Genomic DNA, 24,265 nt, shown 5'->3' with positions numbered 1-24,265 from the left:
GTAATAATATGATTTTTTTAAAACTTTTTTTCCTATAATTTTTTTCATGATGTGCACACGCATTATTTCCCAAAGAAAAGTTTGTGATTCATAAAATGAGAATGGAACGGATCCTCTTTGTCCGACATGAGATGCTAATAAAGGTCATCGAATGGAGGGGGAAGTGGGGTGAGGGGGGGCGGGGAAGGAGGTGGCTGAGGAGGGGGGGTGGTGGGAAGGGGGAGGCAGAGAGACGGTGGCGGAGCAGCAGGGAGGCTTGGCCGGGGAACAATAGAGAGGAACACCGCCAGCCTTCAGGCTCCAAACACGGACGAGGCGACCGAAAGCGAAGCCGGGAGCGGGATGGGGGCCACCTAACGCCGGGACCGGGACATGCGTGGATCTTTACCTTCCTGTCTCTCTTTGTCTTTCCGATCCGGGATTGTGTGGAACCGGAATCCGGCATGAACCCCGCAGAAGCGGCCGAGGAGGCGCCCAGCGACCCCGACACGGATGTCTTCTACAAAGCAGGTAGGAGGAGCGCGGAGGCCGGCCTCTCCCCGCCGCTTTACCGGAGGAGGGAGGCTTGTTCGCGGGCTGCCGTTTGCACATCAGCCCGGTGTCTTTCTGCGGCTCGGAACGTCTCCTCCTTCCTTTTCATCTCGCGCGTGCGTGTGCGTGTATGTGTGTGTGTGCGCGCGTGTACGCACGTCCCCTCCGCTTTCGTGCACAAAAGGCAGCAGACTCCCATGGAAGCCGCCAGGAAATGTGTTTCCTAACGTCCAAAGTCAATGACGTTATCTCCATGATGTTCAAGCTTCTCCACGGAGCGCGTCCACGCCGCAGACAGGACGCGCGTGCGTGTCGTCTCCCCTGAACACAAAATGACTGTGCACATCATACCCAAGTGTCACTGGTGTCCCTGCAACACGAGCCCGTCAATCAATCCCTGGGCTCCTGCAGGTTTTTAGCAAGGAATCGTGGATGCTTTTGAGATGCCTTCACCATATTTGGGCATAAGTGGAGCTGCTACATATACTACAATACTACACAAATGTACTTAGACAAATGTGGAATAAATATCCCAGTGTCCCAGCGAAGGAGGCATGGCTGGGATTAGATTCAGTTTCGTGCTTTCCCAGTATTGGAAGTACGGCTCTTATTTTGAAATATCTTTATTCAAAAGAAGAAGTCATTGTTATGTAAATAAACAACAGAATCATTTATGAATAAATTAGAAATAAATACAGTTCTTGACGCAGTCGACTGCTCGTCCAGCAGATCCATGTCACAAGGATGGAAATAGTCCATTCCATCTTCTTCCGGGTCGTGGAGAAGATCAGACTTCCCGGTCCTGGCCGCCTCTTCCAGTTCCAGCTGGAGGACACCACGGCGTTCCCAGTCCAGCTGTGGGACATAATCCTTCCGTCTTCCTCGGGATTACGGGATTGGTGGCGTGCTACTCCGCGCTACAGTGCGCTAATCCGTGCTAAGATGCGCTAATTCGTGCTACTCCGCGCTACTCCGCGCTACTCCATACTACGCTGCGCTAATCCGTGCTACTCCATGCTACTCTGCGTTAATCCATGCTACTCCACGCTACTCCGCGCTACTCCGCGCTACTCCGCGCTACTCCATGCTACTCCATGCTACTCTGCGCTACTTCATGCTAGTCCGTGCTACTCTGCGCTAATCCGTGCTACTCCATGCTAATCTGCGCTATTTCGTGCTACTCCGCGCTACTTTGTGGTACTGTGTGTTAATCCGTGCTACTCCATGCTAATCTGCGCTATTTCGTGCTACTCCGCGCTACTCCATACTACGCTGCGCTAATCCGTGCTACTCCATGCTACTCTGCGTTAATCCATGCTACTCCGCGCTACTCCATGCTACTCCATGCTACTCTGCGTTACTTCGTGCTAGTCCGTGCTACTCTGTGCTAATCTGCGCTATTTCGTGCTACTCCGCGCTACTCCATGCTACTCCATGCTACTCTGCGCTACTTCGTGCTAGTCCATGCTACTCTGCGTTAATCCATGCTACTCCATGCTACTCCGCGCTACTCCATGCTACTCTGCGTTAATCCATGCTACTCCACGCTACTCCGCGCTACTCCATGCTACTCTGCGCTACTTTGTGCTAGTCCGTGCTACTCTGCGCTAATCCGTGCTACTCCATGCTAATCTGCGCTAATCTGTGCTACTCCATGCTAATCTGCGCTATTTCGTGCTACTCCATGCTAATATGCACTAATCCGTGCTACTCCATGCTAATCTGCGCTATTTCGTGCTACTCCGCACTACTCCATGCTACTCCGCGCTACTTTGTGGTACTGTGTGCTAATCCGTGCTACTCCGTGCTGTCTGGTCCTTGTACAACTGGACCAGGAGCCTGGTCAGCATTGCCAGTAGTAAGTCCAGCCTGTGGCCCCTTTTTCACCGATGGTGTTTATAACATTCAAGGTGGGAATGAGGTCCTGCCCTAGGTAGGGAGGTCTAGTATCTCGAGGTCTTGTACACGAGTGAAGAAAGGTTGGAGCGTGAAGTCCAGTAATACGGTCGCGGTACCGGACCGTCGTGGTGTAGAGATCTGATCCTGAAGGCAAAGCTCTCCATTCACGGGTGGATCTACGTTCCCACCCCCACCTATGGTCATGATCTTTGGGTCGTGACCGAAAGAACGAGATGGCGGATACGAGCTGCTGGAATGAGTTTCCTCCGTAGGCCCATCCATGATACCAGCTAGCAAATCATCTGGCAAGGTTCTTCTCCTTGTTGGACGCATGGTGTGTGAAGGCAGCACTTATGGACCAGCAGCAGCTCGTAGTTGAAGCTTCTATTTATAAAAACAGTGATTGACATGCAGCCTTTTCCTGCTGCGCTCTTGGCAATCAAGTCCTTTTCATTCTTCTCCTCACATGCAACAACGGGCCCGATTTGCATATCATTACCCCCCCAACCTCACAGGAAGTTTTTTTCTTTAGAAATAACGCCATAATAATATTAGTCCGCATCCAACTGATTCCCACAGATGCCAACGACATGCCAACGACATGCCAACAACATGCCAACAACATGCCAAAACCATGCCAACATGGAAACGTCCTACAAGCATCTGTACTACGATCCCTCCACTTCCTGTTTTGAGTATATAAGCTTTGCGAGAGGGAATTCTCGTCTTGGGAAGAAATCAATGCATCAAGTGATGTAAGATGAGATCGGGAGTTTGGTGAAGTTGCTTACTGATTAGTTGCTTGTCGGACTCACTGACATGTTATGTTGTTTTCGCCCGTTCAGCCTCCCCGGGTACTTCCTGTAGGACGGCCATCTTTGAGCCTGTGTACATAGAAACGTAATTTACTGTTAAATGCGAAACGTGGAATAATGTCAATGAAGTGATGATTGTGAGGAGAAGGAACCTTTGTGTGGGGAAGTATTTCCTTGGCGGACCGCCCAATGGTGGTGGATGGCTGTGTTCAAAACCGCATACTTACCTACTACTAACTGTGTGAGTATGCAGTGTGTGTACACTGGCAGTATGCGATTTTTGAGTATGCAAAATACCTTACGTGACGTCACCGCGACGAGATTGGTGTCAAGCAGGATATATTGTGAGTTGGTTTGCTTCTTGTTTTCAAAGTAAAAGCAGTGATTTATCACTGTGGTTTTTTTTTTGCATGACAAAAATTAATGGGGTGTTTTATTTTGTGAAAATAACCGGAAGTGCGTTGGTTGCTCACTAGCTAGCTTAAATTTTGCCGAATTCGTCTGAACTAAATTGTAAACGGTGTCAAGCAGGATTATATTGCGAGTTGGTTCACTTGTTGTTTTCAAAGTAAAAGCAGTGATTTATCACTGTTTTTTTTTGTATGATAAAAGTAAGGCGGTGTTTTATTTTTGTGAAAATAACCGGAAGTGCTTAGGCTACACACTTTGGCTAGCTTAAATTTTGCAGAATTCGTCCGAACTAAATAGTAAACGGTTGGTATTTGGATAAATAAATGGCACACTCAGGATCTAAGCGTCCACTTTCTCACCTGATTTAAAAAAAATGTCAATAAAGTTATATATTTAAAGAGTTTAGAGCTAAAGTGAAATCAGCTTCAGTATCGATTTTGGCTAGTATGAGCATGGAAGTACTATGTACGTAGTAGTCAGTATGCGGTTTCGAACACAGCCATTCTCATCACAAACACGACCCCCCCCCCCTTCTAACTAAAAACAGCGCCAGAGAAAATGTGGAAATTCCATTTTTCCGCCGTTGAGTGGAAGCTAGCGGGGTTAGCTTAGTTTAGCAGAGCATGCTAGCGCAGCTGTGTGTGTGCGACGCAGGCTGGATGAGCGTGTTTATGTTGTGTTTGTGTTTTTTGATCAAATTAAATGTGGAAAATATGACACAGGCTACGTCCCTTTCTGTATTAGCGGGCTAAATGTCTTCGTTATCGTGACAACCAGCCTACTTGCTAATTATAGTAATGGTGGCAAGACACCCCAAATAAATGAAAGAAGTCCACGCGAGCACCCATCTGTAGCCTGAGACATATATCAAGCAGATGGGGGAGGGGGGTGTAATGATGTGATTTATTTGGGGGAGGGGGGCGGGCCATATTGCTAATCAGATTGTCACCCGGTGGCGTGATGTCCAGTCCGAGGGTCGGCGGCCTGAATGAAATGTGAGTTCGGTAGCCTAGCGACAGTTAGCTTAGTGAGCCGGCTAACGCCAACAACAGCACAAAAGCGAAAGTTTTTAAGGCGAATGCGTCAGTGCGTGCTCGGTGCGGGACCAGCCGCCCGCCGTGACCGGGTAAGGAGTGTCTCGCTGGGGCAGCCGCCCCTTGTGGGAGGAGCCGCTGCTGTGGCCGAGAAAATCTACAAATGATACTTTTAAAGCTGCGACACATGCAAAGGTCACAAACTGCCTTGGAAAAAAAAATAAAAATAATAATAATAATAATAACAATAATAACAATAATAACAACAACAAAAACAACAGCAATATAATAATAATAATAATCCAATATCCAAGCCAGATCTGTTATTGTCATTGATATTTTTACGGGAGCAGCCTTTTACTGCAGCCCCATGTCATCCAATCACTTCCTGTCACATGTTCGGCAGCAGGCGGGCCGCCGCCCTGTTTAAGGAGTCCTGCTGGGGACACGCTTGGCTATTACGTATTTATTTAGCAGCGTGTGTGTGTGTGTGTGTGTGTGTGTGTATGTGTATGCGCGCTCTGGTGCTGAGGAGAGAGGCAGGGAATCCTGTCCTCTTTGTCTTCCACACACACACACACACACACACACACACACACACACACACACACACACACAGACACACACACACAGACAGAAGTGTGTGTGATGAGCGGAGAGAAGCGCCTCTAATGTGGATTAGCTGGTATTACCCACCAGTGGGACCAGTGAGTGTTAAATAGATAAATACAGAGAAAGGATTTCCTCCTCCACTCCTTGGTCTTTGTCTCTTTGTCTCCTTGTCTCCTTGTCTCCTTGTCTCCTTAAAAGCTTCCTTCTCACCCCGACACGTCACATGCACGCAGTCAACCATAGGCGTGTCCACGCTGGAGTGTGTATGTACTGGAGGTCTGTTTTCAATGTAATCCATCACAAAGATATACGTGTGTGTTTTGACTAGCTGCGAGCTAGTGTAGCTTGATGCTAACTGATGTGTTTTTGGAAGGAATTAATCATGAAAGGCGGGGTTGCACTCTGCCACTTTCAGACTGGAGAGTATGAGTACGGCTAACGTTGCACTGCAACATCATGCTAGGTTACCTTATTTACTTTTTATTTTTTATTAAAAAAAATTGAAAAACTGAACAATTTAAAATTTTTAAAATACTTAAATTATATTATAAAGGGAGGAAGTGAACAAATGTAACAGTTACTGATGGTAAAAGTACCACATGGAGGGGTAGGATTTAATAGTATGTATTCAAGAGTATGAATATGGCTAACATTGCACTGCAACATCATGCTAGGTTACCTTATTTACTTTTTATTTTAAAAATAAAATAAAAAAATGTAAAAATTTAAAAATTTAAAAATTTAAAAATTTAAAAATTTAAAAATGTAAACATTAAAAAATTTAAAAATTTAAAAATTTAAAAATTTAAAAATTTAAAAATTTAAAAATTTAAAAATTTAAAAATTTAAAAATTTAAAAATTTAAACATTTAAAAATGTAAAAAAAATTTTAAAAAAAATTTTCAACAAAAAACAAATCCTATGAAAACCGCTAAGTCGGAAACTTGACTGCATTCCATTTGTGGAAAAATAATTCGCTTTTTGTCCGACCTTTGGGAAGGAATTAATGATGAAAGGCGAGGGTTCCATTCTATAGACTAAACGGTGACATCATATTAGGTTACCCTATTCGGCTCCCACAAGACTCGTGACTGACGAGTAGCAGAGCATTAAGATGTGTAGCGAAGCCTGCCCTGAACCCAGAACTTGAAAAGCGAGCATTTGGGTGCATCTTCTTTCAAAAGTGGATACATTTTTATCATGTTTGGTGTTGATAAACACAACCCCCCCCCCCAAAAAAAAGTTCCAACATGATCTTTAAAGATATTTAAAGAGGGACATAGTAGCATTGTAGCGCGGCAACGTGGCGTTCAGGTTTGCCCAACATTACAATTTCTTATCTTCCCAGGCAGCCACTTGGGAGCCATCGCACACACACACACAGACACACACACACACACACACACACACACACACGGTTCCATGAAGGGCGGTGAGTAATTCGGCGGGGTCAAGCATGCTGTTGCTCTGTGAGGAATCTCTATTTTGACAGCGTGTTTGTGTTTAGACGCGTTTGTCCGAGGGAGGCTCTCATTGGTCAAGCGTGGGCGGCTAGGATGACCCGGTAAGAAGGGAGAAACGGGTTCATCGGCCATTTTTGGTCCCAGTCACGATGGAAACCTCACAAAAGAGTCGGCGACAAAGACTAGTGATGGTTTGGAGGGATGTTGGAGGGGCGTTTCCGTGGTAACTCAAGGAGAACAAAACCATCAACACCAGCGAATTCATTCCCCAATCTGTTGTTCCGTCATGGAGGTACAGTTTTGACAGCCTTGCTGTGATCTTCCAGGTTCCACTCATGATTAATTACCAGGCTTTACCAGTGTGGCTGGTGTTTATTGCCATATTTTTATCGTTGTGATTATTATAAATGTGGCATTTTACCATGCATTGTTCCTTACTGTATACAGTATGCTATTTAGCAGGCGTTAGCAATGACGACATGTTCGTACTTCACTCATGGAAGCTCCTGGAAGTTCAGCGAGGAACTTTCAAACAGCTGGTAACCATTTGAATGTGATTCAGACTTTTTTGCATAAAGCCTTTTTTTTTTCTCCCACGCTTGACCGCGTTTGACCTGCGTGTGATTGTGTTTCCCGAACACGTTTATTCGCCATTTTCAGCAAAACGCTGCTCGATGGTAGCGGTTCTGGCTTCATGCGTTCGGTGACACGGAGGTCAGGAGAACAGAGCGCTGGAGGACAAACAGCGCCATGTTTTAATATGTTCCAGAAGCCGGGCTCTTCCTCTCCGGTGCTCACGTTCTGGGGGGAAATTGGGGGGAAAAATGAGGCCCGTGAATGCTAACACTGATGTTGCAAAATTGAAAGAAGAGCCGCCAGATGACACCAAAAAAGTGCTAGAGCGCTAGAATCTCTAAGACATGCTAGCGCCACCTCAACTTTTTTTTCACTAAAACAAAAAATATGGAGATTTTTGGTTAAAGTCAAGTGTTTCAGCTGAAACCACCTTATGTTGTTATGTATGCCGCCTGTTTATAAAGACCCCAAAAGGCTAGAAACAAACTCTTTTTTGTGATGAAAGAAGAGAGTCTAAAGTAAAGTGATTCATTCATTCATTCATTTTCTACCGCTTATCCTCACGAGGGTCGCGGGGTGAGCCTATCCCAGCTGTCTTCGGGCGAGAGGCGGGGTACACCCTGGACTGGTGGCCAGCCAATCCCAGGGCACACAGGACAATTTGTGGTCGCCAATGAAGCTAGCATGTTTTTGGAATGGGAGAGGAAACATTGTCGGTCATGCTGTAATACACTTGTGTTGCGCAATAGACTTCGACCAAATAAGGCAAGGGTTTCCTGTCCACTTTCTCATGCACTCCAAGTCATGATAAAAGTGAAATAGATGGAGTGAGACTAGAAACATTCATTCACGAGGGTCGAGGGGGTGCTGGAGCCTATCCCAGCTGTCTGTACACCCTGGACTGGTGGCCAGCCAATCACAGGGCACATATAGACAAACAACCATTCACACTCACATTCATACCTATGGACAATTTGGAGTGGCTAATTAACCTAGAATGTTTTTGGAATGTGGGAGGAAACCGGAATACCCGGTTAGCACGAAAAGAACTCCACACAGAGATGCCCGAGGGTGGAATCGAACTTGGGTCTCCTAGCTGTGAGGTCTGCACACTCACCACTTGTTCGGATTATGGACACCAATATTCCATATCATCCCGTCTTTCAATGTGTTTTTGTGTATTTACTCCATTTAGCTAATTTTCAGGTAGAAATTTTTAATTTAGGTGAAAAATACATATCATACGCATGTGAATATATATTCATAGTCTACTAATAGGCCGTATTCAACCGAGAAATGGCGTGATTTATGAAATCATAACCGTGATTGAGTGATGCTGTGAAATGTAGAGCACAAAGTGACGAGGGATTGCCGTGTTTATAGGACATGTTGACGTTCACCTGACTAAAAGTGGCATAACCAGGACCAGGACCAGGACCAGGACTTTACAGTCCGTCTGGGCAATACGCTACCGCACCGTCAGCTGCGACGACTTGACTTTTAATTCCATAATGTCGATGCTTTTAACACGCACGCATGCATTCCGTGTCTGCCTTTCACAGACAGCTGCTGTCTGCGCAGTGAAAGCCAATATGCAGGCCGGGAGACATAGCGATAGAGAGAGAGAGACATAGCGATAGAGAGAGAGAGACATAGCGATAGAGAGAGAGAGACATAGCGATAGAGAGGGAGAGACATAGCGATAGAAAGAGAGAGACATAGAGAGAGAGAGAGAGAGAAAGAGAAAGAGAGAGAGACTTTCATCTGATGGCTGCAACACATGTTTGGACTTCGGCTTTCCCTTCACCTCGGAACCCTGCACTGACCCAAGCTCACCTTCTTCATCACTAATATGTTTCTAGTCTGGGCTGCACGGTGGAGGAGTGGTTAGCACGCAGACCTCACAGCTAGGAGACCCGAGTTCGATTGCATGTTCTCCCCCCGTGCATGCGTGGCTTTTCCGGTTTCCTCCCACATTCCAAAAACATGCTAGGTTAATTATCCACTCCAAATTGTGAGTGTGAATGGTTGTTTGTCTATATGTGCCCTGTGATTGGCTGGCCACCAGTCCAGGGTGTACAGACAGCTGGCATAGGCTCCAGCACCCCTGCAACCCTTATGAGGATAAGCGGTAGAAAATGAATAAATGTTTCTAGTCTCACTTTTATCATGACTTGGAGTGCATGAGAAAGTGGACAGGAAACCCTTGCCTTATTTGGTCGAAGTCTATTGCGCAACACAAGTGTATTACAGCATGACTAACAATATCGTTTCACCTTGGTGTGGCTAAAATGTGACATTACACAATGATCACATGACACAATGATCTTTGAATGATAATCTTATGTTTTTATTAATGGTTGAAATTATTATTAAATAATCGCTCCATAATTCATAACACAATTATGGACCAGCAAAATGGTGGCAGGCCTTGGTGTAGTCATTCCGTGAACACAACATAACATCAACTGTCGCAGGGACGTATTCTCCAGAAAGAGGCGGAGAATGACCTTATATGGGAAGGATGTCAACTCCCAGCATGCATTGGGCCACTCGGGTTGGAAGAGTGAAAGGTTCGAAGTTTAGAGTTTAGAGAGTGTGAATGGTTGTTTGTTTATATGTGCCCCGGGTTTGGCTGGCCACCAGCTGGGATAGGCTCCAGCACGAGAGCCATGTTGTGCGTATGTGTATGTTTTGCGTGTGTGTGTGTGTGTGTGTTTTTTTTTTGCTGAGTCAGCATCGTCCAGATGGCATCTCAGTGAGTGTTTGGAGGAGCGTCGCACAAATGACTTCACCCTGCAGCCCTCACACCACACCGCCCCTTCCTTTCCAACTGGGAACGCTTTGATGTGATTGGCTGGCGCCGAACGACTCACACGGACACTATGGATCACATAGACCGCACACACACACACACACACACACACACACACACACACGTAAGGTTGCTTTTGTTGTATTGAGCCCTGAGAGGTTTGTGCTTTTAAGGAAACGATCATTGTTGTTGTCTTGGTTGCCATGGAAACAAGCAGATGGAGGTACAGATACTGTACTATGTGTACTACACAGTACTGCATACCGCAGATGTATAGATGCACGCTGGTGTGTTTGTGATGCACTTAAGTGTTACAAGCACTCTTTGGTTTGTGTAATGTGGAAGAGTGATGGATGTGGTTTTCCTCTGCAGGGAAAACTGGAGCCAAAACCATTAAACTGTGTGTGTGTGTGTGTGTGTGTGTGTGTAGACAGGAAGCTGTCACACTCATCCCTGCAGAACGTGCATGGTCGGAGTAATATGCTGTAATATTGAATATGTTTTCATATTTAAGGGGATCAGGTTCCTGGGATGATGAAGGCCGTCATCACCACGGTGGAATTATGATGGATGATCATGCTAGCAAATCATAGTGGAAATTTGGCCGCATGGAATCGGAAGTCTGGGTTCAGTCCGACTGGAATTGATTGGTTCATTGATCTGTGTCAAATATTAGAATATGGGCACATATACTAGACAAACAACCATTCACACTCATATTCATACTCCAATTTGGAGTAGCCAATTAAGCTAGCATGTTTTTGGAATGTGGGAGGAAATCGGAATGCCTGGAGAAAACCCACACATGCACGGGGAGAACATGCAAACTCCACACAGAGATGCCGCTAACCACTCGTTCACCGTGCAGAACACTACAGCCTATTATTAGTCCAAAATATGCATATTTTAGCACATGTGGCATATTTGTGGCAAGACTAAAATTGCGATTAAAATTAACGATTAATTAATAAAAATACAATAACCCCTCTCTGTGTGGAGTTTGCATGTTCTCCCCGTGCGTGCGTGGCTTTTCCGGTTTCCTCCCACATTCCAAAAACATGCTAGGTTTATTAGCCACTCCAAATTGTCCATAGGTATGAATGTGAGTGTGAATGGTTGTTTGTCTATATGTGCCCTGTGATTGGCTGGCCACCAGTCCAGGGTGGACCCCGCCTCTCACTCGAAAACATCTGGGATAGGCTCCAGCACCCACCACAACCCTCATGATGATAAGCGGTAGAAAATGAATGCATGAATAAACAATAATCCTTCATTTCCATCACACTACCGCCACCATATTTGACTCTTCTTTTCCCAAATGTCAAATGGAATGGGACACGCACTCAGTATTTCCCCAAAGGTCTTGGGTCTTTGTCCAGCAGGGGTTTTGGTCTTTTGGCCGTTTTTGCTCCCCAGTGTTTTTCTTAGGGTGGAGTCATGAACACGGACCTTCTTTGGATGCTGTTGTGGGGTCTTTTGTGACCTCTCGGATGAGTCGTGGTTATGCTCTTGGAGTTATTTTGGCGGGCCGCTACTGGGAAGGTTCACTACGGTTCCATGGTTTCCCAAAGCCTTTATAACATTATCCAGACTGACAGATCTGGATAAGTGTTTTTCTTGTTCTTGTTGAATGACTTAAAATTGAATTAAAAAGTCACTTTTTGTAAAGGTTTTACCACGCCAGGCCGTAGTTTCACCCAGGAACAGATTTTATTTATTTAGTGTGTCAATACCGTATGAACAATTGTGTGTCAGATTAAAAATAGCATCGTTATGAATAATTAACAGCTGCTCCCCGCTACATTTGTTTGCAGTCTGAGCTTCTGGATCATCATGCCCCCCCCCCCAACTGACCCCACGTCCCCGGGGGGGAGGCGAGAACCAGCTGTGTCGCCACATGCCGCACGTGTCTGCCACCCCCCCCACGCTAATTGTTGCTGTTGTCGACCTGTTTGCCGTTAAAGAGAACGTGAGAGTGACAAACGGTTACGGTCTTACATGCTGACGATTAACTCCTGTCGCCGTGGCAACACACCCCACCTGGCAGCTGGTCGTCAGGGCAGCTGTCGCCGAGCTGCATGTTGCGAGACACATGACCTAAGCGTGCACAGGTTGTCCCTCATACACACACACAGAGGGCTATGGAGTAAAAAGGAGTCAGTATCGATATTTAGTCGATATTTAGTCGGTATTTATGCTGACTGTAACACAAAAATTGTGATATGATTGGAATGCTAATGCTAACGTATAAAAGATAAATTCAGGATAAATGATATCAGACACTGTGATTCTGGTTCCGTGGTGTCATCATGCCTCCCCCGCCTGCGTGCTGCGGCGCCCTAATCTGTATTCTCGACTTCCCGACGGCACGCAAAGGAGGCGAGAGACGCCATTTATTGGGAGCAGTCACTCATTCACGGTTATTAAGACTTTTATTCACTCCGTCTTCTCATTCTCGGTGAAAGACGGCTTGTTGCTTAGCGATATGTGCACGGCAGCACTCGTGCACGCCAGCACCGTCCAATCAGAAGACGGGAAAAGGTTGCTGGTTTTGTCGCAGTTGATGTTTGAAGTGGCAAGGCTGGATGAAGAAAGTGTGTTTTGGTGTGCGGCTAGCTAGTAATCCCAGTCAGGAAGACATTGCATAACTACGTATGGCTATATAATCATGGAAGCTACCAAAAGGAAGGTTCGATTCCTGTCTTTCATCAGAAAAAAAACTTTTTTACCTTTTTCCGTTCTGTAGTAATCAGCAGTAGAACATAAGTAAGTTTCAGGAAAATATCAGTTCCTGACTAAAAAGGAGAACAACTGCTTTTCATTTGAACCTTAAGTATTCCTTTCAAGCTGAACTTTTCTTGAAAGAAGCCAGGGTGGCTTAGCTGCCGCGGATCCACTTGACCGGCCACGAGCTGTTGAGTCCAGCATCCATATGCTGCTGCAATCACGGCCGTATGGCTCCTGTTGGATGGAGAAAACACATTGAGCGTAGGAGACGCAGAAGGGAGGAGGCAAAGACTAAAACTATACCAGAACGACCCAGCAGGTTGGTGATAAAACGCAGACAGACGTCAGGTTGGAAAAGGCCAGCAACCAGATGAAGGCGACATGTTGGCGTGTTTTTATTTTTGCTTTTTTGGAGCTTTTCCAGAGGGAGACGCAACAGGAAGTGTGTATTGTCGTTGATTTCACCGCCTAATGTAATGACTTCACACACGCACGGTGGACGAGTGGTTAGCATGCAGGCCATGTAGGAGATCTGAAACACCTGGGTTGGATTCTCTGTCTAGCTACCTGTCTAACGTCTAGCGACCTGTCTAATGTCCAGCTACGTGTCTAACGTCTAGCTACCCATCTAACGTCTAGATACCCGTCTAACGTCTAGCTACTCGTCTAACATCCAGCTACCCGTCTAACGTCCAGATACTTGTCTTACATCTCGCTACCCGTCTAACGTCTAGCTACCCGTCTAACGTCTAACTATGTGTCTAATGTCTAGCTACCCATCTAACGTCTAGATACCCGTCTAACATCTAGCTACCTGTCTAACGTCTCACTACCCGTCTAACGTCTAGCTACCTGTCTAACGTCTCGCTACCCGTCTAACGTCTAGCTACCTGTCTAACGTCTCGATACCTCTCTAACGTCTAGCGACCTGTCTAACGTCTAGCGACCTGTCTAACGTCTAGATACCCGTCTAACGTCTAGCTACCCATCTAACGTCTAGATACCCGTCTAACGTCTGGCTACCCGTCTAACATCCAGCTACCCGTCTAACGTCCAGATACTTGTCTTACGTCTCGCTACCTGTCTAACGTCTAGCTACCCATCTAACGTCTAGATACCCGTCTAACGTCTGGCTACCCGTCTAACATCCAGCTACCCGTCTAACGTCCAGATACTTGTCTTACGTCTCGCTACCCGTCTAACGTCTAGCTACCCGTCTAACGTCTAACTACGTGTCTAATGTCTAGCTACCCGTCTAACGTCTAGATACCCGTCTAACGTCTAGCTACCTGTCTAACGTCTCACTACCCGTCTAACGTCTAGCTACCTGTCTAACGTCTCGCTACCCGTCTAACGTCTAGCTACCTGTCTAACGTCTCGATACCTCTCTAACGTCTAGCGACCTGTCTAACGTCTAGATACCTGTCTAACGTCTAGCTTCCCGTCTAACATCTAGATAACGTCTAACGTCCAGCTACCTGTCTAACGTCTCGATACCTGTCTAACGTCTAGCGACCCGTCTAACATCTAGCTACCCGTCTAACGTCCAGCTACCTATCTAATGTCTAGCTACCTGTCTAACGTCTAGCTACCTGTCTAACGTCTAGCTACCTGTCTAACATCTAGCTACCTGTCTAACATCTACCTCTGTCTACCTCTGACTAGCAACATTTCAACGTGCATGCAGAGCTAGATACACCATAGCTGTTTCATGCATACTTCACATGCAGCCTCTGGTGGAGGTCATTCAAAAATGACTCGAAGTTGCCTACAGCCGCATTGTAGGGCTGTGTCAAGGCTTTGTCTGTGATTGGAGCTTGACAAAATTGTGTGTGTGAGACGTTCCTGTGGCAAAAATGGCAAAATACTTCCTCCCAACAATGATGGATGAGCCCCCAACACACACACACACGTGCACACACACACACACACACACGTGCACACACACACATTGTAAGTTGTTGTTGATGTTGGCAGCAAACCCCCTTCTCACTTTTCCTTCCTCCATTTCCTAGAAACATAAACTGTTTGGTGAAATGTAAAAGTACTTTATCATTTACACGCTAGAGTACTCTATGGGGGGGTTCTACCTTCGTCACGCCACAAGCACGTATGTTTGAGTAACTCTTCTTGCTGCACACAAAAGGGCGAAAAGTTGGGAGCACAGGTGGGGGGGGCACCTGCAAGGCATTTCTGGCAGATGACTGGAGTCGCTGGGGGGTCCAGCGGTCCCCCTTTGCCATGGGACTGTCAGTTCAGCTATGCTAGCTTTGCAGGACTCAGGCGTGGCGTTGATGCAGGGGGGGGGGTGTATTGGAATTCAACCCTTAAATTATTGAAGCCAACCAGAACAACCAAAATGATTCCAATTTCAAAATAAATCTGGTCTGGACCCAATGAGCCACCATATCACGGTCGGGTCTGGATCCAATGAGCCGCCATATCCCGGACCCAATGAACTGCCATATTATGGTCGGGTCTGGACCCAAGGAGCTGCCATATCACAGTTGGGTCTGGACCCAATGAGCTGCCATATCACGGTCGGGTCTGGACCCAATGAGCTGCCATATCACAGTCGGGTCTGGACCCAATGAGCCGCCATATCATGGTCGGGTCTGGACCCAATGAGCTGCCATATCCCGGACCCAATGAGCCGCCATATTATGGTCGGGTCTGGACCCAATAAGCTGCCATATTAGAGTCGGGTCTGGACCCAATGAGCCGCCATATCACAGTCGGGTCTGGACCCAATGAGCCGCCATATCACGGTCGGGTCTGGACCCAATGAGCCGCCATATCACGGTCGGGTCTGGACCCAATGAGCTGCCATATCCCGGACCCAATGAGCCACCATATTACGGTCGGGTCTGGACCCAATGAGCTGCCATATTAGAGTCGGGTCTGGACCCAATGAGCCGCCATATCACAGTCGGGTCTGGACCCAATGAGCCGCCATATCATGGTCGGGTCTGGACCCAATGAGCCGCCATATCACGGTCGGGTCTGGACCCAATGAGCCGCCATATCACGGTCGGGTATGGACCCAATGAGCTGCCATATTAGAGTCGGGTCTGGACCCAATGAGCCGCCATATCACAGTCGGGTCTGGACCCAATGAGCCGCCATATCACGGTCGGGTCTGGACCCAATGAGCCGCCATATCACGGTCGGGTCTGGACTCAATGAGCTGCCATATCCCGAACACAATGAGCCGCCATATCACGGTCGGATCTGGACCCAATGAGCCTCCATTTCACGGTCGGGTCTGGACCCAATGCGCTGCCATATCACGGTCGGGTCTGGACCCAATGAGCCGCCATAGCCGAAGGATTACTGCAGTGAAGGGAAGCGTGTAGGATATGGATGGACTTAAGTTTCCAAGTCCTTCTACCCGAGTTTGTGCTGATGATGCTTTGGCCAGGCTGCGTCTGGGTCGCATTAGCGCCTCACCAAGTGGCTGACATGAAATATTTGCGTGGCAGCCCGACATGTGAAATCTGTGGCCAGATCTTTGTCTCTTTAATCCACGCGGGGATTGGCAAACATTCATCTTTTACACAGCAGGAGGCCATCTTTGTCTTTCCTTCCGAAGAGGTGGGAGTGCGTGGAAAGAACGGCCGGGATTAGCTCGGATTAGAAATCACAATCCGTATCCATGAGTTTGAATCCCAGTTATGGAACCCAAAAATGGAAGGCAAAAGAAGGAGCACGGGAAGCCATTTTTTATTTCACCACATTTTCCCAAAGCGCTTGTGTCAGCGTGCGGCTCCGTGTTTTTCCCTCCCAGGAATGTTGATCTGATAATTGGATTAATTATAAAATCATAAAGCTCCACTGACTGTCTCTTTTTTTGTCTTGCTGCAGGCTGCATGAGGACTGAAGGCATCAAGGCGTCGGATGTTCTCCCCGTCTTGAAGGACAAAGTGGCGTTTGTGTCGGGTGAGTATCGGAGGAAATGACCACAACAGGGATTGGCGTGTTTTCCTATTGTCATGCTAGCCCTGAAGCTCCACGATGTATCGCCAGTGCTTTTAGTAAACCCTGAAGGCAACACGCAACACGTACGTATGTGACGTGATTCCTCAACTTTGCTTCAATATGTTATCTGCTTCTAATTATCTGAAATTAAATTGGCCAAAAAGCACATTTATAGATGATGGCGCTAGCCATGATGAGCTAGCGCTCGCTGTTTAGCCTCATATCTGGAAGTGATGTCATCATGGTGCTATCACCTCTCAGCTAAAGCCGAGTAAACAAATGCTTCTCCTGGTCGATGGTGGACTTGGTTGAGTATGTTTTTCATCAAAATAGTCGTCATACCAAAATGTTGCGTTGCTGCTGGATGTTCATAGCATCCATCATAGATACTATACGGGCCAGAGGAAGTTATTTTTTCTTAATGACATCATACAAAAACAGATCTTTTCTCAAAGTTTAATAGATTTTGGACCTTCATCTGAAAAATGGACCCAATGAGCCGCCATATCACGGTCGGGTCTGGACCCAATGAGCCGCAATATCACGGTCGGGTCTGGACCCAATGAGCCGCCATATCACGGTCAGGTGTGGACCCAATGAGCCGCCATATCACAGTCGGGTCTGGACCCAATGAGCCGCCATATCCCGGTCGAGTCTAGACCCAATGAGCCGCCATATCACGGTCGGGTCTGGACCCAATGAGCCGCAATATCACGGTCGGGTCTGGACCCAATGAGCCGCCATATCACGGTCAGGTGTGGACCCAATGAGCCGCAATATCACGGTCGGGTCTGGACCCAATGAGCCGCCATATCACGGTCGGGTCTGGACCCAATGAGCCGCCATATCACGGTCGGGTCTGGACCCAATGAGCCGCCATATCACGGTCAGGTGTGGACCCAATGAGCCGCCATATCACAGTCGGGTCTGGACCCAATGAGCCGCCACATCCCGGTCGAGTCTAGACCCAATGAGCCGCCATATCACGGTCGGGTCTGGACCCAATGAGCCGCAATATCACGGTCGGGTCTGGACCCAATGAGCCGCCATATCACGGTCAGGTGTGGACCCAATGAGCTGCCATATCACAGTCGGGTCTGGACCCAATGAGCCGCCATATCCCGGTCGAGTCTAGACCCAATGAGCCGCCATATCACGGTCGGGTCTGGACCCAATGAGCCGCCATATCACGGTCGGGTCTGGACCCAATGAGCCGCCATATCACGGTCAGGTGTGGACCCAATGAGCCGCCATATCACAGTCGGGTCTGGACCCAATGAGCCGCCATATCACAGTCGGGTCTGGACCCAATGAGCCAGTGTCCCAATGCCGAGTGTCTTTCTTAGAGTTGGGTCTTGAACACTGACCTTAACTGAGGCAAGTTTGGCCTGCACGTCTTTGGATGTTGTTGTGGGGTCTTTTGTGACCTGTTGGTTGATGTGGATAATGGCTCTCACTGTGGTTGGCTGGAGTCCCAAAGCTTTAAAAATGACTAAAGGCTAAACTAATATTCACATTTGTTTGCCGATCTGAGACACTTAAGGACGAGTGCCGACGTTTGAGTGACATCAGCTAAACTTTACGTATGCACAGGTGGGCGGGACAAACGAGGCGGCCCCATCCTGACCTTCCCCGCAAGAAGCAACCACGACCGAATAAAGCAGGAGGACCTGAGGAGGCTGGTCACCTACCTGTCTACCGTTCCCAGGTACTCGCTTTCCTCTCATCACATTTGTTGCCACAACGACGAGCTTTAGGCGGACGGCGCCGACAGGAAGTTGCACAAAGCCGATAGGCCGTCCGCATTTAAAAGCATCAGAATAAGGTGCTGGACCTCCTCCCTGTTGTGGGTCTCATCGTTGTCCCATATGAGAACCAGAGCAGTGTGAAGAGGGCTGGGCTGAGCATGCAGCCCTGCGGTGCTCCTGTGCTCAGGACCAGGACCAAAACCTTCAGTAGCGGCCATTTTATACCATTTCAAGGCAGACAGAACATATAAACATGGAACCTACCACCTTAGCACCTTAGCAAGCTAATAACCGCCGGGGCCTGGAACGAGCGCCAGGTCCAAAAAACAAGTCCTGGTTTTGTCTGCAGCGAGGACGTCTGCAAGAGAGGCTTCACCGTCATCATCGACATGCGGGGCTCCAAGTGGGAGTTAATCAAGCCTCTCCTGAAGACCCTCCAGGAGTTCTTCCCGGCGGAGATCTGTGTGGCGCTCATCATCAAACCCGACAACTTCTGGCAGAAGCAGAAGACCAACTTTGGCAGCGCCAAGTTCTCCTTCGAGGTGGGTGGGCTCCTGTCATCCGCCCTCCGAGCGTAACCCCAGCTGACCTTCTCCTGCTCCCCGCCAGACCAGCATGGTGTCCGTGGAAGGTCTGGCCAAGCTGGTGGACCCGTCCCAGCTGACAGACGACTTTGAAGGCTCCCTGGACTACAACCACGAGGAGTGGATGGACCTGAGAGTCTCCCTGGAGGAGTTCATGTCCAACGCTGTCCACCTGCTGTCCAGACTGGAGGACCTGCAGGTGGGACCATGGATGGATGGATGATGAATTCATGACTAGATGAAATGATGTTGAATAGAAGAATGAACAAATGAATGACTTCATGGATGAACTGATGAATTGATTACTAAAACAAATGATGTTTGACTAGATGAATGAATGAATGAATGAACTGGAGAATTGATGATTAGATGAAATAATGGTTGACTAGATGAATGAACGAATGACTTCATGGATGAACTGATGAATGAATGAATGATTGAATGAATGACTTCATGGATGAACGGATGAATTGATGACTAGATGAAATGATGTTTGACTAGATGAATGAATGAATGAATGAAATGGAGAATTGATGACTAGATGAAATAATGGTTGACTAGATGAATGAACGAATGACTTCATGGATGAACTGATGAATGAATGAATGATTGAATGAATGACTTCATGGATGAACGGATGAATTGATGACTAGATGAAATGACGTTTGACTAGATGAATGAATGAATGATTGAATGAATGACTTCATGGATGAACGGATGAATTGATGACTAGATGAAATGATGTTTGACTAGATGAATGAATGAATGAAATGGAGAATTGATGATTAGATGAAATGATGGTTGACTAGATGAATGAACGAATGAATGAATGAACTGGAGAAATGATGACTAGATGAAATGTTGTTTGAATAGCTGAATGAATGAATGACTTCATGGATGAATTGATGACTAGATGAAATGATGTTTGACTAGATGAATGAATGAATGAACTGGAGAATTGATGACTAGATGAAATGATGGTTGACTAGATGAATGAATGAATGACTTCATAGATGAAATGATGGATTGATGACTAGATGAATGAATGAATGAATGAATGAATGAATGAACTGGAGAATTGATGACTAGATGAAATGATGGTTGACTAGATGAATGAATGAATGAATGACTTCATAGATGAAATGATGGATTGATGACTAGATGAAATGATGTTTGAGTAGATGAATGAATGAAGGCCATGGATGTATGGATGAATGGGTGAATTGAGATAAATGGTAAATGAATACAGAATCTTTGGTAAATGGATGAAGCAATGTTTGGGTAGTTGGATGAATGAGTGAATCTCTGAATGAATGAATGAATGAATGAATGAATGAATGCACAGATCTCCGGTGAGATGGATGATGGTAAACAGATGAATAAAATGATGGCCGACTTAATGAAGGGGTGATTAACGGATCCCGTGTCGTTCATTACAGGAGCTGTTATCCAAGAAAGATTTTCCCTCTGATGTTGAAGGATCTCGTCGGCTGATAGAAGAACACACGCAGCTGAAGAAGAAGGTGAGCTGAAGAAGTCCAAGTTGGTCCTCAAAGATGTTCTCTGGGTTCCCTGAAGGCCTCGGCCACGTACTTTATTGATCCACATCTCTAAGTCCAGATGTTGTAGCAGCTAACCTGATCTCTCCCGAACCCGATGAAGGTGCTGAAGGCTCCAGTGGAAGAGCTGGATCGGGAAGGCCAGCGCTTGTTGCAGTGCATCCGATGCAGCGACGGTTACTCGGGGAGGAGCTCCATCTCCGGATCTGCTGACTTCCAGAGCCTGGTCCCCAAGGTAACGTTGTCCCAGGACACTCTCTAGAGGGTCAAAGATACAGAAGATGCTTTCCTTGGAGAGACAAACCCAGTGTGGCGTCTTCTCAGGTGGCCAGTCTGCTGGACAAGCTCCACTCCACCAGGCAACATCTCCACCAGGTGTGGCACGTCAGGAAGCTGAAGCTGGACCAGTGCTTCCAGCTGCGCCTCTTTGAGCAGGACGCAGAGAAGGTGCGTGGTAGCGGCCGATGAATAATAAGGAGGACATGTTTTGGATGTAAACACTCGTTAGCACGTCTGAGGCTAACGAGTTGGCTCCCGTGCGTTCAGATGTTCGACTGGATCAACCACAACAAGGAGCTGTTCCTGCAGAGCCACACCGAGATCGGCCGAGCGTACCAGCACGCCGCCGAGCTGCAGACGCAACACAACCACTTCGCCATGAACTCCATGGTAGGCCCCGCCCCGGCTCCGTCGCGGCCGCCCGAGCTAGACGCCATGTTGTTTGTGCTTCCCTCCAGAACGCTTACGTCAACATCAGCAGGATCATGTCGGTGGCCGCCCGCCTGGCGGAGGCGGGCCACTACGCCTCCACGCAGATCAAACAGATCTCGGGTCAGCTGGACCAGGACTGGAAGAGCTTTGCCGCCGCTCTGGACGAGCGCTCCACCATCCTCGCCATGTCGTCCGTTTTCCACCAGAAGGCGGAGCAGGTGAACTTGATTTGTTTTGTTTGGTGTCTCATAATATTATATTAAAAATATATTAAAATTATATAGAAATATGTTTAAAAAACACTTTTTTATAATACTTCAACTTTATGTTACTTTGAGATATTTTTTTCCTCCTGTGTGCTCCAGTTCTTGTCGGAGGTGGAGGCCTGGTGCAAGGTCTGCAGCGAGGGGGGGCTGCCCTCGGAGATGCAGGAGCTGGAGCTGGCCATCCACCGCCACCAGAGCCTCTACGAGCAGGTCACCCAGGCCTACACCGAGGTACACGTCTCGCCTGAACGCATCACCGCTGCTCGGGTGGCGAATAGAAAGACTTCCACTTCCTCCGTGTCTTCCAGGTGAGTCAGGATGGAAAAGCCCTCCTGGACGTCCTCCAAAGACCTCTCAGTCCCGGCAACTCCGAGTCCCTGACGGCCACCGCCAATTACTCCAAAGCTGTGAGTGACTTCCACTAATCCCTCCTTTACGGGGCTTCGTTGGTTCCAGATAATTCATAATTCCATTCCTGCTGAGTAGGATTCCTTCTTTATGCATGGAATGTTTTGGTAGTTAGAGCATAGAAAACCTCTTTGCCACCTGCTACATACACTTTTAACATGATTAGAGCCCTCTAGACATGGGATAGCACCCCTATGGCCACCTTACACTCTTATTACCCAATATAGTAGACAAAATAAGACATAGAAAACCTCTTTGCCACATTCTACATCCACATTTGAACATGATTAGAGCCCTCTAGACATGAAATAACACCCCTATAGTTACCTGTATGCTCCTATTTCCCAATATAGTAGACAAAATAAGACATAGAAAACCTCTTTGCCACCTGCTACATACACTTTTAACATGATTAGAGCCCTCTAGACATGGGATAGCACCCCTATGGCCACCTTACACTCTTATTACCCAATATAGTAGACAAAATAAGACATAGAAAACCTCTTTGCCACATTCTACACCCACATTTGAACATGATTAGAGCCCTCTAGACATGAAATAACACCCCTATAGTTACCTGTATGCTCCTATTTCCCAATATAGTAGACAAAATAAGACATAGAAAACCTCTTTGCCAACTTCCACATACGCTTTTTAACATGATTAGAGCCCTCTAGACATGGAATAACACCCCCATAGCCACCCTGACACTCCTTTAAGTCAATATAATAGACATAGTAAGACAAAATAAGACATAGAAAACCTCTTTGCTACCTTCCACATACACTTTTCAACAGGATTAGAGCCCTCTAGACATGATATAGCACCCCTATAGCCACACATACACTCATATTTCCCAATATAGTAGACATAATAAGACATAGAAAACCTCTTTGCCACCTTCCACATACACATTGTAACATGATTAGAGCCCCATAGACATGAAATAACACCCCTATAGTCACCCCGACACTAAGTAAATATAATAGACATAGTAAGACAAAATAAAACAACTTTCACTTTAACACAAATGTAGCCATATCTATTTAGCTAAAATAAATAAAAAAAAAAACGTCAACTATTTACAGTTTTGACATTTCTCCACTGCTGTTCAGGTCCACTGTATCCTGGATGTGGTCCATGAAGTCCTCCACCACCAGCGTCGTCTGGAGAACATCTGGCAGCATCGAAAGGTCCGACTGCACCAGAGGCTGCAGCTGTGCGTCTTCCAGCAGGACGTCCAGCAGGTACCAAACACACGGCTGCTTCCTGTCTTCAGGGTCCATCCGGTCCACATGAAGGTCTTATGGGACCCAGGAGGTGGACTTTAGGGTCCATCCAGTCCACATGAAGGTCTTATGTAAATTGTTGGTGCCTCGGCTGCCTCACACGGCAGAGAAAGGACGGGGTGTCACGTGAGACGGGTAGGATCCATGAAAAGTAAGGCGGTGCGTTGCGTGTGTACGTCAGGTGATGGACTGGATCGAGAACCACGGCGAGGCCTTCCTCAGCAAACACACGGGCGTGGGAAAGTCTCTTCACCGAGCTCGAGCCCTGCAGAAACGACACGACGACTTTGAGGACGTCGCTCAGGTCAGGACGCTTGTTTTGACCACGGTTACCACGGCGACTGGGAAAATAATAGCATTATTCTTAGTAACATGGACGTCCCCTCGCTGCTTCCAGAACACGTACACCAACGCCGACAAGCTCCTGGAGGCGGCCGAGCAGCTGGCCCAGACGGGCGAGTGCGACCCGGAGGAGATCTACAAGGCGGCGCGGCACCTGGAGGTCCGGATTCAGGACTTTGTGCGGCGCGTGGAGCACAGGAAGCTGCTGCTGGACATGTCGGTGTCCTTCCATACGCACACCAAAGAGGTGAGCCGCACAAAGTGTCCCGGTTAGTTGCTTCCAGACCCGACTGTGATAGTAGTATTCCTTATTTATTGATGAAGACCTGGCTACCACCTTCTAAATACGCTTTATAACAGCATTAGAGCCCTCTAGACATTAAATAACACCCCTATAGTCACTTTTACAGTCATATTACCCAATTTAGTAGACATAATAACAGAAAATAAGACAATGAAAACCCTTTTTTAACAGCATTAGAGCCCTCTAGACATGA

General features: G+C 47.2%; 1 protein-coding gene across 2 annotated transcripts in view; it reads left to right on the top strand.

Moving 5' to 3' along the window:
• The first annotated feature begins 215 nt into the window (after window positions 1-215).
• Window positions 216-24,265, top strand: part of kalrna (kalirin RhoGEF kinase a) — a 66,708-nt gene continuing 42,658 nt past the window's right edge. The window contains exons 1-15 of one of the 2 annotated variants that reach the window (XM_058081189.2): window positions 216-510; window positions 16,748-16,822; window positions 18,455-18,569; window positions 18,959-19,151; window positions 19,219-19,392; window positions 20,633-20,716; window positions 20,856-20,987; window positions 21,077-21,199; window positions 21,299-21,421; window positions 21,490-21,681; window positions 21,829-21,960; window positions 22,038-22,136; window positions 23,253-23,384; window positions 23,608-23,730; window positions 23,824-24,015. In XM_058081189.2, the coding sequence (XP_057937172.2) occupies window positions 444-510; window positions 16,748-16,822; window positions 18,455-18,569; window positions 18,959-19,151; window positions 19,219-19,392; window positions 20,633-20,716; window positions 20,856-20,987; window positions 21,077-21,199; window positions 21,299-21,421; window positions 21,490-21,681; window positions 21,829-21,960; window positions 22,038-22,136; window positions 23,253-23,384; window positions 23,608-23,730; window positions 23,824-24,015 (1,956 nt within the window). In that variant the 5' untranslated portion in view covers window positions 216-443. The remainder of the gene's footprint in view (window positions 511-16,747; window positions 16,823-18,454; window positions 18,570-18,958; window positions 19,152-19,218; window positions 19,393-20,632; window positions 20,717-20,855; window positions 20,988-21,076; window positions 21,200-21,298; window positions 21,422-21,489; window positions 21,682-21,828; window positions 21,961-22,037; window positions 22,137-23,252; window positions 23,385-23,607; window positions 23,731-23,823; window positions 24,016-24,265) is intronic. The other variant, XM_058081194.2, reaches the window with a different exon arrangement.

Source organism: Doryrhamphus excisus, linkage group LG12 (genome assembly GCF_037039965.1).
Source record: "Doryrhamphus excisus strain RoL-2023G ecotype Guam linkage group LG12, RoL_Dexc_Guam_v1.1, whole genome shotgun sequence".
Taxonomy (NCBI): Eukaryota; Metazoa; Chordata; class Actinopteri; order Syngnathiformes; family Syngnathidae; genus Doryrhamphus; species Doryrhamphus excisus.
The sequence above is the reverse complement of the archived record's forward strand: the minus strand, read 5'-3'. Positions and strand labels throughout refer to the sequence as shown.